A 14,461-nucleotide genomic window follows, 5' to 3' on the forward strand; every position below is an offset into this window, starting at 1 on the left:
ATCTCAAATGTGAACAAATATGCCTAGTGTGGGAATTCAAGAAGTCAGCGTTACCACAAACAGAAGTAAAGTGAAATAAGTAATGGCTCAATAATTACCTGGCTGAGTTTCTCCATATGTGCTACCAGAAGAGGAAAGCGGTGAGCCAAAGCAGAGTCATTCTCTGTGCTGACTTGTTTAACTAGTGATCGCAGCAAGACCTCTCCATCATAGGCTATGGGAAGGATAGAGGTGAGCTTCACTGATGTGTTGCAGAGAGCAGACATAACAGCGGCAAGAAGTCGGCTACTTGATGTCTTGAAATTTGCTTCCTGGATATCCTGTTAGACAGCAAAAATAAGTAAATATATACTTTAAAACTGAAGTAAGAATTTAAATTGTGTGTGCATCTACAGCTCTTAAATATAGAGAGATACAAATCGGTTAACAAACCAAAAAACAAAACAGAACATACATACGTGATTATATGAAAATATGTACCACAGAAATGTAGAGAGGATATGGACTTTTATCACCTGTATATAAAACAGCTACTAAATGTTGTATCATCATGACTGTCAGTTACTGCAGAGGACTAAAGCTATGATTTGTATATAAACTAATACCTGTTCCAAGGGTACAAAGTTTGAATCTTTCTACCTTCATTTGCCTACTGCATGACGCTGAGCCAGTTACTTGAACCTTTGGTGGAAATTGTGCCAGGCTCCTTAATGGGCTCCTGTTCTGCATGCCTAGTAGTAACCTATAAGCCTATAAACATATAAACCACAGGTTACTAAATAATCATGAGGTTTGATGTAGATCATGCTCATGATGGACATATTTTAAAGGAATGTTCTTTTTAGGTGACAATCTCCATGAGTGGAAAAGGTTAGTTATGTGGGGAAAAAAGGATAACTATTAGGATTTATAGTTACAATTTTATCAAACTGACACAATTTTGAAAATTCTTTAGCTTAAGTGTTTGTGCGAGAAGGTTGTGCGCACCTGCTCCCTTCTCATGGCATGTTATGAGACCACATCCTGGGCTGCTCTGCCTGAGAACTCCCTGTTCAAGCCCCATTGAAGACAAAATACTCCAAGAAATTGCAGAATTATATACCTACTCAAATTACACTAAAATTCATCTGCATATTCTGGGTAAAGAGGCAGTCCAAGTACAAGGGAAAACAGGAAGGTAGAAATCAACTTGATTTATATGACTCTGAAGGTCCTCTACATTGGATAACTGTTGCAGAGAAAAACAAACAGTAAGCTACACTACCCTGGAAAGCCACAACAGATGGAATGAATAAATGCCAAGGCTTAGAAAACAGAATCTGAATTCCACAGGTGCTAATGTAGAACTGGAGTCCTGGAACTGCAGTCCAAAAAAGACTGGTGAAGGTGTGAACCAACGACCAAGTGGATGTGGCACAAATGCCTGCAACAGACCCATTCTTAACAAGCAGCTACACCACTAATGAAGTAACATCTGACAATAGCATTTTCCAATGCATACTTAACCAGTGGCAAAAGACAGTAAAAACCTCTTCAGGCAAATCTTAAGCTGAAAGTACTTACCGAAGTTATGAAGGTTTTTTTCTCTCACTCGTACACAGAGAAAAAAATGGGTGAGGAATGGAGTTAAGTACAATACTGAGACCACTAGCAGGAGAAAACCCAGTCCAACAGGACCCCAGTTCTTGGGAAATACCAAACACAGCTGCCTACAAACCAGGACCTGCATGTCAGAGATCCTATTAGGCAAAGGTATTAACCATCTTAACTACCAAACATTGACATCTTCCATGACAAAAACTTCAGAGCTGTTAATTTAGCTGGTTTGAGCACCAGACATTTGAGCTCATCAGTCATGATGTTCCAATAACAAGGAAGAGGTTCTTCAAAAATAAGCAAAGATGCAAAACTCTTCTTTAAGGAACTAAGCCAGTTAGTACTAGGCCAGTCATGTCTTTCAAAAAGTCATGATGCATTGCAATGTCTGAACCATGCACTGGGACCACGGAATAGCAGTCTCAAGTCAAACAAGTCTAAGAAGCAATTCACAGTTAACTACAAACTTAACAACTGAGGCATTTTTTCTGCCAAGATGCAGTACCTCTTCCACTTAACATAATGCATCTGATCAGTGGGAGGCTTTCTGACAGCTTCAATCACTTCTGAGGAAGACGACAGACGGTTAGGTTGGGTCTGGACCACAAAAAAGGCAGGCCAAGAAGAATGCACCCACAAGTGCCCTTGTAGGCTAAAACGTCAAGAAATTGGAAATGGAAATAAGCTGACAAACAAGATGTCAATACAAAGCAGTTCAAATACAGAAGTGCACCAGTTAAACAAAAAATACAGGTATTAGGAACTTGGCATAACTGCAAATGTTGAAGTATTTTTTGCACAAGACCTAACAGCCGGCCCGACTTCAATAGCTTATCACCCTTTTCCTCTCTCTGCTGGGAAGATGTCCTTCTCTAGTTGGACAACAGGATGCTAGTGGTATAAGACGGACATCTGCCCTTGCCAACTTTAGTTGTTTCTTGACCTACCAATGTAGTTCTGTGTAGTTTGAAGCCACAACACCGACTGTCTTTAACGGAAGTAATCACCAGGAAGGCAGTCCAGCCAGAAGGCCCTCAAGCTGTCTGCCCAGTTTCTAGCTTAACTTGAGGATCAAAGATACCCGTAAGGGTAACAGACGAACAGTAGAAGAGTGGGTACCCAATTTAACCCAAAGATATCCAAAGAAAGGACAGGAGAGGACACAGGAAATTGGTGCTATAACAGGAACACATTTGAGCATCTACAAATAAATTCCTAACACAAGTCTATGTTCATCAGATAGGTCACTGTTTTTTATGGACCACTACATGGCTGGCTCTAAAGGGAAGCAGGCTGCAGGAAACCCCACAGAATGGCCATGGTAAAGCCTGCCCAGGCCTGAGATGCAATGTCCAGATTATAGTGCTTGCAGAAGGTGTGGACTGATAACTAGGTCTTGCTTCCTTGACAGGCCGGGTACTGCCCCTTCCCCAAAGAAGGCTGGGTTGGCTGCAGTGGCTCTAGTGGAATGGTTCCTCATATGGTCCAAAGATTTATGATCAAAAGAATAACAGCAAAAAATACAGTGTGCTATCCATTTGAATATGGTCCATTTACTAACAGGCTTCGCTTTGCAATTGTCTTGACAACTTACCATAATGGTAGATTTTTGAACAGATCACTATTGCAGTACTCCTTACAAGTGGGACTTCAATTCTAGGATACCTGTATATTCAGACAGACTACAAAACTTAGGATCCTGCCTTGCACATTGTAACTCCACCCATAGCAAAAGCCAATAAGCTAGAATAACAGAGATGTACAGATGTGTAACAACTCAAGAGCTTTAATGCCTCAGACTGGACGCTGACGCCTACAGCTCAAATAAGTACTTGGAAGAGAAAACAGGGTGGGAATTAAATGGGATAGGATATCCCACCCTAAAGGGGAATGGAGGGAGGGTGTATCTACTGCAACAATGACTTATTCAAACATCTACCATTCTGTTTAGTTACCTACACAAATGTACTATGTTCTTTATAAGATAATTGTTGCAGTGCTCCTTACAACTGGGATGATTTCCAAAGCTTAAGCAGAGTGGGTAGAAAGATGATGAACCACAGTCCAGGATGCCTTGTGGAGCAGTTTTGGCTCTGAAGAAGACATTCGGTTTATAATGTTTGGTAAATGTATAAGCACAGGACCATGTAACAGCTTCTAAGATGGTCCTGGAATCCACTCCTTTCAAGAATGCTCCTGACGTAATAACCACCCTAGCACACTGTGCCACTAAGTTCTAATCACAGCTAAAGTAACAGAAGTGAACAGAATGCAAAAGCCATCTAGTAGTAGTTTCTTTAGAAACAGAATGTCTTTTTGTCACAAACAACTGATTTTGATTTTTCAAGTGCCAAGTTATTTCCAAAAAAAAGTCAGAGTTGCCTGGGGACTTCCAACCACTGAAGACTTTCCCTTCCTTATTTTGGTGTCAAGTTAAAAAGAAGGTAGATGAACTAAGTGTTTAAGGATAAATTCAAATATTATCTGTGGCATAAAGGGGGGGACTGATTCTGTGAATCGTCTGTCTTTGTGAAAGAGCAAGAAAGGTTGTCAATAAATGAGGGCTAGTAACTCAGATAACCTTCTAACAGATACTAAGGCTTAACAAAAGTCTTCCAGGTTAAGAATTTCAGAGACAAGCTGGCTGCTGTTGTTCAAAGGGTGCTGGATAGCTTTTCTAAGAAATAACTTAAATCTTATGGAGGAGCCATCATTTTCTTTGGTGGTATAACATGCTGTACTCCCTCAGAAACCACATATCGTAGTAGATAACAGGATTCCAGTGACAAACAGGCAGAAATGACTGAAAGCTGCACATTTATGGAAGTGTACATTAAGCTAGAATTAATTCACACAGGTAATGCAGAACCAGAGCTGTCCCTGCTTGTGATGGATCCTGTCCTTTGTTTTAGTATTAAACAGAAAACCAGTCCCATTTAGATAAATAGTTTTTCCAAACATCAAGTTTTCTTTCATCTTAAATACCTGTAGCATGTCCTCAAAATAAAGTTACCTAAAGGATTCAAAAGCCTACCATCCAAACAGTAAAATTTAGGATTTAAATATTTGGATAAATCAATGACCCTTTGCACTGTGTAACCAAGACTACCCTATCTAGTAACTTCTGGTGACTGCCCTTGATCAACTGCATTATAAAGAAGAACCAGTGCTGTCTAGGCCAAAAGGGGCCACCAATGGCATCTTTGGAAGAACATTCCTGATCTCCAAAGAATCTTGGAAAGAAAAGGAAAAGGGAGATAGGCATATGGAAACTGAAAAAGACATCTGTCTTCCACACTTCTTTGACTGGAGTCCTGAAGAAGCAGAGTTTTGTTTGTTGTGTTTTAAGGCAAAAAAAAAAATCTATTTAAGGGATTCCTCACTGGTGGACAAGTTGCAGAAGGGCTGCTTGGCGAGGCATCCACTTGTGACAGTCTGTCCTGGATCTGCTATTGGCATCTGCCTTGCTCTCAAGAATTGTATGTTGTCTGAGGGAATACATTGTGGTGAATAGCCAGTTTGCAAGGGGGTAAGCGCTTGTTTTTCACATGTTAATAAAAATTAAGTTATGTACCGACCATAATGTTCCATGTTAGTTGTCTTCATCTTGCCTTCTTTCTTGCTGGTTGAGATTGGAGCCAATCCTCGGCCCCGACTCCGCCATCTTCTATAGCTCGAGAGCTGTTTACTGGCTCGAGGCTACCCCTTATCCCATAATGTCTAGCGCTAGCTACCCAGATCTCGTTTGTGATAGCTAACCCCAGACATAGCCAGAGAATCAAACTGTCCAAACAAACAGGTTGAGCATACCTGTCATACTATCTCAGTCAGTAGAGGAAACAAACCAGAGAACACTCAGCCAGTGAAACCAAAACTCCTCTCGATCCAATAGGACAGGGGGACAGAGGGTGGGATGCAAGAAAGAAGGCGAGATGAAGACAACTAACATGGAACGTTATGGTAGGTACATAACTTCTTTATGTTAAGTTGTCTATCTTGCCTTCATTCTTGCTGGTTGGGACAGTGTCCCTAGCACCTACAACCCTGGGCGGCTCATTGGAACAGACTATTCAGAACAGTGGAACCAAAGTCAGCTCTGCTCCTGGAGACCATATCTAGCTTGTAATGAGAAATAAAGGTATGAGGATTTGCCCACGTAGCAGCTGCACAGATAGAATCCATGGGCAACCTAGATTGGGAGGCTACAGAGGTGGCCAAAGCCCTAGTAGAATGACCTTTTGGTTTGATAGGCAATTTCTTTGTTTCTCAATTGATAAATGAAAGTAATAATGTGAGACAACCACCTGGATAAGGTCACTTTGGAAACTGGGAGAGCTTGTTTGCCTAGAGCGTAGGAAAGGAATAGTTGGTCCGACTTCCTTATATCCTTAGTCCTATGCAAGTAAAAACGCAATTGTCTATGGGCGTCCAATTGGTGTAATTTGTATTCTGCCTTGTTGGTGTGGTTAGGGAAAAACACGGGAAGATCTATAGATTGGTTTAAATTGCTCTCTGAGCAGACTTTCGGAAGGAACGAGGGATTAGTCCTCAGAGCAACCCTGTCCTTATGAAAAACCAAGTATGGAGGACGAACACATAGTGCCTGAAGTTCAGAGACACGTCTGGCTGAAGTAATAGCTACCAGAAAAAGAGTTTTCCAAGATAGAAACTTTATGGGGCAGGATGCTGCAGGTTCAAAGGGGGGCATAATTAAGGAGGTTAGTACCAAATTAAGTTCCCAAGGAGGAGGGGGGTCTCTCACTGGAGGTCTAAGGAGAGTAGTCCCTCTTAAAAAGGCTTTACAGAGCTTATGAGACAATGTTTGAATTGGACAACCCAACATGAAAGTTAGAAATGGCCGCCAATTGAACCCTGATTGTAGCAGAAGCGGACCCAGAATGAAAAAGTTGTGCTAGGAACTCCAAAATTTCGTGGACTGGGGCTGAAAAAGGATCTACGTTCCTAGCCTCAGCCCAACAAGAAAAACATTTCCATTTGCCAGCATAAGTCTTTTTAGTTGTGGACTTGTGAGAGGAGACAATAATCTCATGCACGACCGGGGAAATGCTGGGAATCCTGGCTAAGGTTGGAAGTGGAGCAACCAAGCTGTGAGCTGGAGTGTTTGGAGGGATTGATGCAGCCCGCCTGATTGATGAATCAGTAGGTCTGGAATCGGATCCAGAGTCCAGTGCTGATCGAGAAGGTAACGGTGCAGGAATGGAAACCATATCTGTTGAGGCCAGTAGGGGGCAATTAGGATCATTTTGCAACCCAACGATATTGCTTTGAGTTTCGGTATCAGGGGAAAAGGAGGGAAGGCATAAAGAAGTCCCTGAGGCCAATTATGGACTACAGCGTCTCTGGGTGTGTGACCTGGAAGCGGAAGAAGGGAGAAGTAGTTGCTGCATTTGCTGTTGAAGGGGGTGGCAAAAATATCGCAGCAAGGCTGTCCCCATTTGCGGAAGATTAGGTCCACAACTACCTGATTCAGAGACCACTCGTGAGGCATGAGAACAGCTCTGCTGAGCCTGTCCGCTATGACTTTGGACCTCCCAGGGATGTGCGTCACAATCAGAAATCGTTGGGAAGAAATCGCCCACTGCTAGAGTCTGAGTGCTTCTCGACATAGGGGTTAGGGACTTGGTTCCGCACTGCTTGTTGATGGACCACACCACTGACATGTTGTCCGTTTGAATTGCAATGGTCCCAGAAGGAAGAGAGTCTTGAAGAGCTTGCAACGCTAGGAGCACGGCTCTCATTTCTAGGACATTTATATGCAGGTGGTACTCATGAGACTGCCAAGTGCCTTGGACTGTCCTGCCCTGATAATGCCCCCCCCCCCCATCAGGGAGGCGTCTTGTGGTCACTGTGGCTACCGGAGGGGCTGAATGAAGGGTCTGCCCTGAGTAACTAGTGGGGAGACCATCCACCAGGAAAGGTGCCTTTTGCATGCTTCTGTAATCATGATCGTGTGAGACATGGGCAGCTGTTGAAAAGACCACTGCGTGAACAGAAGCCACTGAAGGATCCTCATGTGAAAGGGTGGGATTAGAAGAATGGCTGCTGCCATGGAACCCAGAGTTTGAAGGACGAACCTGACTTGGATTCTTTTGCTCTGCATCAGAATTTGTACTTGCTGATGAATTGTAGACACCCTTTCGGGCAGTAGCCTTGCGGACATGTTTCTTGTGTCTAAGTCTGCACCTATGTAGGTGATAGATTGACAGGGCAAAAAGGCAGATTTTTCAGAGTTTATTGTAATGCCCAACTGGGAGCAGATTGTGATTGTGGAGTCCCTGGCTTGAAGAAGTTGATGCCTGGTAGTAGCAGTGAGGAGCCAGTAGTCTAGATATGGAAACACCTGGAATCCTCAACGTCTCAGGTAAGCCGTGACCACTGCCATACATTTGGTGAACACCCTGGGGGCTGTGGTGAGACCAAAGGGCAGAGCTCTGAACTGGTAATGACTGGCTCCCAGCCAGAAGCGAATCTCCTGGAGCGCATGTCCACTTTGAAGTGGTAGTACGCATCCTGAAGATCTATGGAGCACATCCAATTGTCCTGACCCAGAAAGGGTAGAATGGACTGTAGCGTGACCATCTGCAACTTTGCTCTTTGAACAGACTTGTTTAGTCTGCTGAGATCCAGAATCGGTCTCCAGTCCCCTGTCTGTTTTGGTACCAAAAAGAAAGTACAGTTTTGTACCTACCATAAATGTAGATGTCCGATAGGTATGCATCTGCAGTCATAACATATGGGTTGTCCTGCCTCAGGCAGGCCTTTAGTCAGCCAGATTCCAAAGTCTGGGTCTGGCCTCGGCTGATGTCGCACTTTCCCCGACGTCAGAGCTTCTGGGGTATAAAGGCATCAGCCGACGCCATTTTCCTCAGTGTTTCTTGCCCCAGATGCCAGGTGCCCTCTAGGAAGGCTAAATTTGGATAAATGTTGAAAATTCCAAACAGTAGCAAACAAAAAAAAAAAAATATATATATATATATATATACATATATACATACAAACAAATACACCATAATAGATTCCCCCAGCTAGCTGAAAGAGGGGTAAGCACCCTAGGAATACCACAGAGGGGAAGGAGGGTGGGTAATCCTGACTGCAGATGCATACCTATTGGACATCTACATTTATGGTAGGTACAAAACTGTACTATGTCCTTCAAGGATGCATCTGCAGTCACAACATATGGGTAGAATACCATAGCCAAACTGGGGGAGGAGGTACTAAGATAATGATGGTGTAGTTAAGATCCCCTGTAAAGCTGCAGTTGCAAAACCTGCTCGGGATCTAGAGTATAAAGGTAGATTGTAATGCTTGGCAAATGCATGCACGGAGCTCCAAGTAGCAGCTTCTAAAATGTCCTTGGTAGCCACCCCTCGTAGGAAAGCTGTAGTGGTGGCTGTGGCTCTTGTGGATTGAGGCCTGACATTTTCAGGAGTTGTCTTTCCATGAAAAGAGTAGCAGAATCAAATGCAATTTCCTATCCATTTTGAAATTGTCTGTTTGGAAATTGCTTTTCCTTGCACTCCAGTTGCATATGCTACCAAAAGTTGGTCAGTTTTTCTGCTGGTTTTAGTTCTGTCCAGATAGTAGCTTAGTTGTCCGTGTACATCCAAGGTGTGCAATAGTTTTCCCCCCCTGTTCTGTGGGTTAGGGAAGAACGTAGGCAAATTAATAGCTTGGTTCAAGGATACCCTGGATACCACCTTTGGCATGAAAGTAGGATTGGTTCTCAGAGACGCTCTATCCTGGTGAAAAATAAGGAAAGGCTGCGCTGCCATTAGTGCCTGTAACTCGGATACTCTTCTTGCTGAAGTGATTGCTAGAAGGAAAGCAGTTTTCCAAGATAAGAACTGTAAGTCTATTGATGCTGCTGGTTCAAAAGGGGGTAGTGTTAATTTTTCCAGCACAAAATTGAGATCCCATGTAGGCAGAGGAGGTTTCCTTGGAGGTTTTATATTTTTGATCCCTCTTAAAAATTGTCTGAGGAGAGGGTGAGAGAAGATAGGAGGATCCATGTTGTACTCTGCCTGAAATTGCTGAAGCATGAATCTTAATGGAAGAATAGGACAGGCCATTGTGGAACAGTTCTGCTAAGTATTCTAGGATGTGTGCTAGGTTTGCCAGTGTGACATTTGTACCCTTTGATGCACTGCAAATGAGGTATCTCTTCCATTTAGCTGAGTATGTTTTTCTTGTGGAGGGTCTGCGAGCCTCCAGGATAATGTCCTTGACCCTCTGAGATAAAACAGTTTGGTTTTGTTTTAAGCAATTTTCCAGGCAGTTAGTTGCAGTGTTTTCAAGTTTGGATGCAGGGTCTTGTAGTTGTTCTGCGTTAGAAGTAAAGGCCATAGGGGTAGAGGCCATGAGTTCGTTCGAGACATGCTTCTCAGTAGCGGATACCAATGCTGCCTTGGCCAGCCTGGAGCTATCAGAATCACCTTTGGCTGTTCCTCCCTGATCTTCAGTAGAACTTTGTACATCAATGGGAGAGGTGGAAAAGCATACACTGTTAGGGCCTTCCAGCTGAAAGAGAGAGAGTCCACCCTCCAGGCTTGTGGGTGGTATACTCTTGAGCAGAATTTGTTCAGTTGGTGGTTGAGTGGGGAGGCGAACAGGTCTATCTCTGGCATCCCCCATTTGTTTGTTATGATTTTGAAGATGTCTGGATGCAGCATCCATTCGTGAGCATCCGTGGTAGTTCTGCTTAAGCTGTCTGCTAGTGAATTCTCTTTTCCTGGTACAAATTTGGCCTGTAGTTGGATGTTGAGATTCAGGCCTAGGTTCCACAGATCCATTGCCATCCGGCATAGAGGGTAGGAATGCGTGCCTCCCTGTTTGTTTATGTACCACATGACTGTGGTATTGTCTGTCCTTATTAGCAGATGTCCTTGCTGGAGGAATGATTTGAATGCCTCGATTGCATGCTTCACTGCCAGCATCTCCTTTAGGTTTATGTGCAAATTCAGCTGGTCTTGAGACCATAGGCCTTGGATACACTTGTCTTCCATGTGTGCTCCCCATCCTAGGTCTGAGGTGTCTGTGGTGATGGTCTGCCTTGGTTGTGGTTTGTTGAAAGGCAACCCTCTGTTGGTCTGGCAGGCCTGAGCCCACCACAGGAATTCCTTTTTCAGGCATGGAATGATTGGTATCATGGTTTCTAGACTGTGCCTGTGTTGAGACCATACATTCCTTAGGTACCATTGTAATTTCCTCATATGCAGCCTGGCATACGGGATCAAGATTATGCAGGATGCCATGTAACCCAGGGCCTGCAGGACTTTCCTTGCAGTAAGCTGAGTTTGTCTTGTCAAAGCCATGAAGTAGACTGGGAGAGTTGCTTTTGTTTTTCTTCTGTGAGAAAAGCCATCTGAGTTATTGTGTCCAGATCCGCACACAAAAATGTTATCCTTTGGGATGGCACTAGTCTTGACTTCTGGATGTTGACTGTGTATCCCAAGGCCTGTAACAGGTGTATGACATAGGCCAAATCCTTTATTAGTTTTGTCTTGTTGTCCGCTTGTATTAGGCAGTCGTCCAGGTATGGGTAGATTTGAATTCCCTGAAGCCTGCAATGTGCAATTACTGATGCCAGGCATTTCGTGAATACTCTGGGCGCAGTAGATAAGCCAAAGGGCAATGCTGAGAATTGATAATGCTCTGATCCTGCAAGAAATCTGAGGTGTCTTCTGCAATCTGGTCGTATAGGGACGTGCAGGTATGCCTCCTTGAGATCTAGAGTCACCAGCCAAGACTCCTTGCCCAACATGGGAAGAAGTTGCTGTAGGGTCAGCATTTTGAATTTTGGCACAATGAGATACGTGTTTAGTGCGGACAAGTCGAGAATAGGCCTCCATTGGGTTTCTTTTCTTGGTACAAGGAAAAGTCTGGAGTAAAATCCTTGGCCTTGTTCCATAGATGGTACCCTTTCTATTGCTTTCATCTGAAGTAAATTGTTGATTTGTCTTAGAGCCTCTGGCTTCTGGTTTGGTGGAAGGTTTGGCATTCCGTTCTTTTTTGGTAAAGTGTGGAAGTGAAACCTGTATCCTTTGTCTATTGTTTGCAATGTCCATTTGTCTTTTGTAATGCAATGCCAATTTTTCGAGAATAAAGCCAACTTTCCGCCCAAGGGTGCTTCCAGTTGTTCCCTGGTAGGCGGAATCAGAGCCAAGTCATTGTGTCTGTCCTGTGGAAGTGGTTGTAGTTGCAGCTGTGGCAGTACTCCTCTGGTTGGCAGGTTGCCACTGACGACCCCTGTAGGCACCCTTTGATTGACCTCTGCCTCTTGGGCGTCTATTCCTGCCCCTCTGTGCTCTGGAGGTGTCTGGAAAGGACCAATTCTTTGAAGGCCAGTTTCTGCTGAACCTCGGAGGTTGGACCTGCAGAAAATCCTTTACTGTTTGCACAGATTTTGCTTTTTCTTCCACTTTCTTTAGAATCTCCTGTGCAGTTTCTCCATTGGAGCATCTAGGAGTTTAGCCTTGACATGGTCTGGCAAGGATTGCTCTTTTAGCCAGGCATGCCTTCGAATTACTGCAGCAGTCATAGCTGATCTAAATGAAGCCTCCAGTGCATCATAGCCACATTTTAAGAAATGATTACTGACCTGCTGAGAGTTGTGTACCAAATCCTGAAGAGACTTACGGTCTAAAGGTTCAGGAGAAGAAAGCTTTTTATTCAGCTGATCTAACAAATATTCCTGGTACTGTATCATATGGAATTGACAGTTTAATGCCCTGGCAGAAAGAGTAGCAGATGTATAAACCTTTTTTCCCCATCTCTCTAATGCTCTTGACTCTCTTTCAGAGGGTAGGGGGTTTTTGGCAGTGGCAGCTGCAACACCTTTTGGGCCCTGAGAAATAGTTTCTGGGTCTGCAGCATGGGCTTTATACAAGTGAAAGTGAGAATCCGGGACCCTGTAATATCTGTCAGGTTTGGCAGGGGCCGGAGGAAGAGAATCAGGGGCAGAACTGACATCATTATATGCATCATCCACTACAGTTAGCACAGGTGGTATGGCTAAAGGCCTATGCTGTGGCAAGTGTAGAAAGGTCCTTAGTCTTTTTCTAGAATCAGAGAAATCCTGACCCTGCCATTGAAAGTGTTCCCTCATAGAGTGTAAAGTCTCCCCAAAGGAAAATTCTTCTGGAGGGGAGGCAGAAGGAATAGAGTCTTCTGCATCTGAATCCTCATAAGGTGAGTATGGCCCTTCCTGATGGTCTGATAAATCAGATCCATCCGAGGAGTAATCAGAGGAGAGAGGTTCAGGGGGTTCAGTCCTAGGCCTTTTGTCAGGAGGAGGTTGAGAGGCCCTGTCTGGGTGAGGTTGGGAACCCCTAATCAGAGATATAAGGTCCTCAGCAAGGCTGAGAATCTGAGAACTTGAGGAAGGTCTTTGAGAGGTAGATTTTGCAGGTAAAGCCTTTGAAATTTTAGCTGCTTTAGCCCTGGAGAAGGCCTTAATAGACATAGAAGCAGGGGGCCGAGCTGCCCCACGTGCAGGTGTAGAAATGTCCAATGGAATGGTGTCGGACAATTCTTGTGCGCTTGCTTCTTCGGTAGGGATTTCTGTAGCCGACTCAGCCGGGGCCTCTCTGGCCTTGGTTGTCGGAGGTATGATTTCGGCAGAAGTAAGAACCGAGGACTCTGCTTCAGCCGAAGCCGAGACACTCGCGGTAGGGCTAACCGTGGTTTCAGCCGAAACCGCGGGCCGCGAGTGTCGGTCCTTTTCCTTACGTTTTTTGGCTAAATGTGTAGTCGGAGTCTCCGACGGCATTTTATATGCAAAAGCGGATCCAAAAAACTCTTCTGCAAACTCCGACCGACGTCTAAGAGTCCGTCGGTTGAAGGAGGCACAGGCTAAACAAGCTGATACGTCGTGGTCTGGGCCTAAGCAAGGAAGGCAGTAAGAATGGAAATCCTTATGAGGTATTTGTTTCCCACAAGTTAAACAATTATTTACTTTGTCTGACATCGGCTGAGGCAAGAAAGAGTCCCCAACGGGGTACTTAGCTTTTTTAGAAGTCTTTGGTAGCTGAAATCTCTGGATCTGACCGACCGGCACTTGCGAACAGCTTCTGCTTCGGGCACCGCGCGGCAAGAAAGACTGGGGAAAATGGCGTCGGCTGTTGCCTTTATACCCCAGAAGCTCTGACGTCGGGGAAAGTGCGACATCAGCCGAGGCCAGACCCAGACTTTGGAATCCGGCCGACCGAAGGGCTGCCTGAGGCAGGACAACCCATATGTTATGACTGCAGATGCATCCTTGAAGGACATCCTTGAGTAAGTTCCAGATACGTGTTGGTCTGCCGGGACTTCCTGGATGACTCTTTTTTCTAGCAGTCTTGAAATGTCTATGACTGCTTGGTCCCTCATTGGGTGGAACATCTGGAAGGGATTTGCTCGATGGTAAGGGGGGTTGAGAGAAGGGAATTTTGTAACCTCTGGATATAATTGACCATACCCATCTGTCTTGTGTTAAATTTAGCCAGGCTTTTGGGTACAGTGAAAGTCTTCCCCTGACTACCTCCAGAGGCGGGCAGCCGGGCAACCCTTCAGGGATGCTGAAAGGGCTTCTCAGAGAGGGATTCTCTGTTGCCCTGGTTCTGCGGACCCCCTCTGCCACGAGGGCGGCGTCTATTGTTATTTCCCCCTCTGCCCCTGGAGGAAAATTCGCTACGTGTGTCAGGCGAGGCTCCCTGGGATTTTCGGAACCACATTTTACCACTCTTCTGACCCTTGGGATATGGTCTGGAAGGAGTGGAAAAACAGACTCCCACTGCAGAGAGAGTCTTGCCTTTTTGCTCACACCTAGTCAAAGTGTCTTTCACCTGTGATCCAAAAAGAAAGG

The 14,461-nt window shown here is 44.6% G+C and overlaps 1 protein-coding gene across 1 annotated transcript in view; it reads right to left on the minus strand.

Annotated features, from left to right (window-relative positions):
• The window catches only part of MYCBP2 (MYC binding protein 2), a gene marked incomplete in the record, with an annotated part of 5,088,083 nt that overhangs the window by 2,823,580 nt on the left and 2,250,042 nt on the right, over positions 1-14,461 (minus strand). The window contains 1 exon segment of the mRNA XM_044072904.1: positions 99-320. Coding sequence (XP_043928839.1) covers positions 99-320 — 222 coding nt within the window.

This window comes from Protopterus annectens, chromosome 5.part1 (assembly GCF_019279795.1).
Source record: "Protopterus annectens isolate FY-2018-M chromosome 5.part1, PAN1.0, whole genome shotgun sequence".
Taxonomy (NCBI): domain Eukaryota; kingdom Metazoa; phylum Chordata; order Ceratodontiformes; family Protopteridae; genus Protopterus; species Protopterus annectens.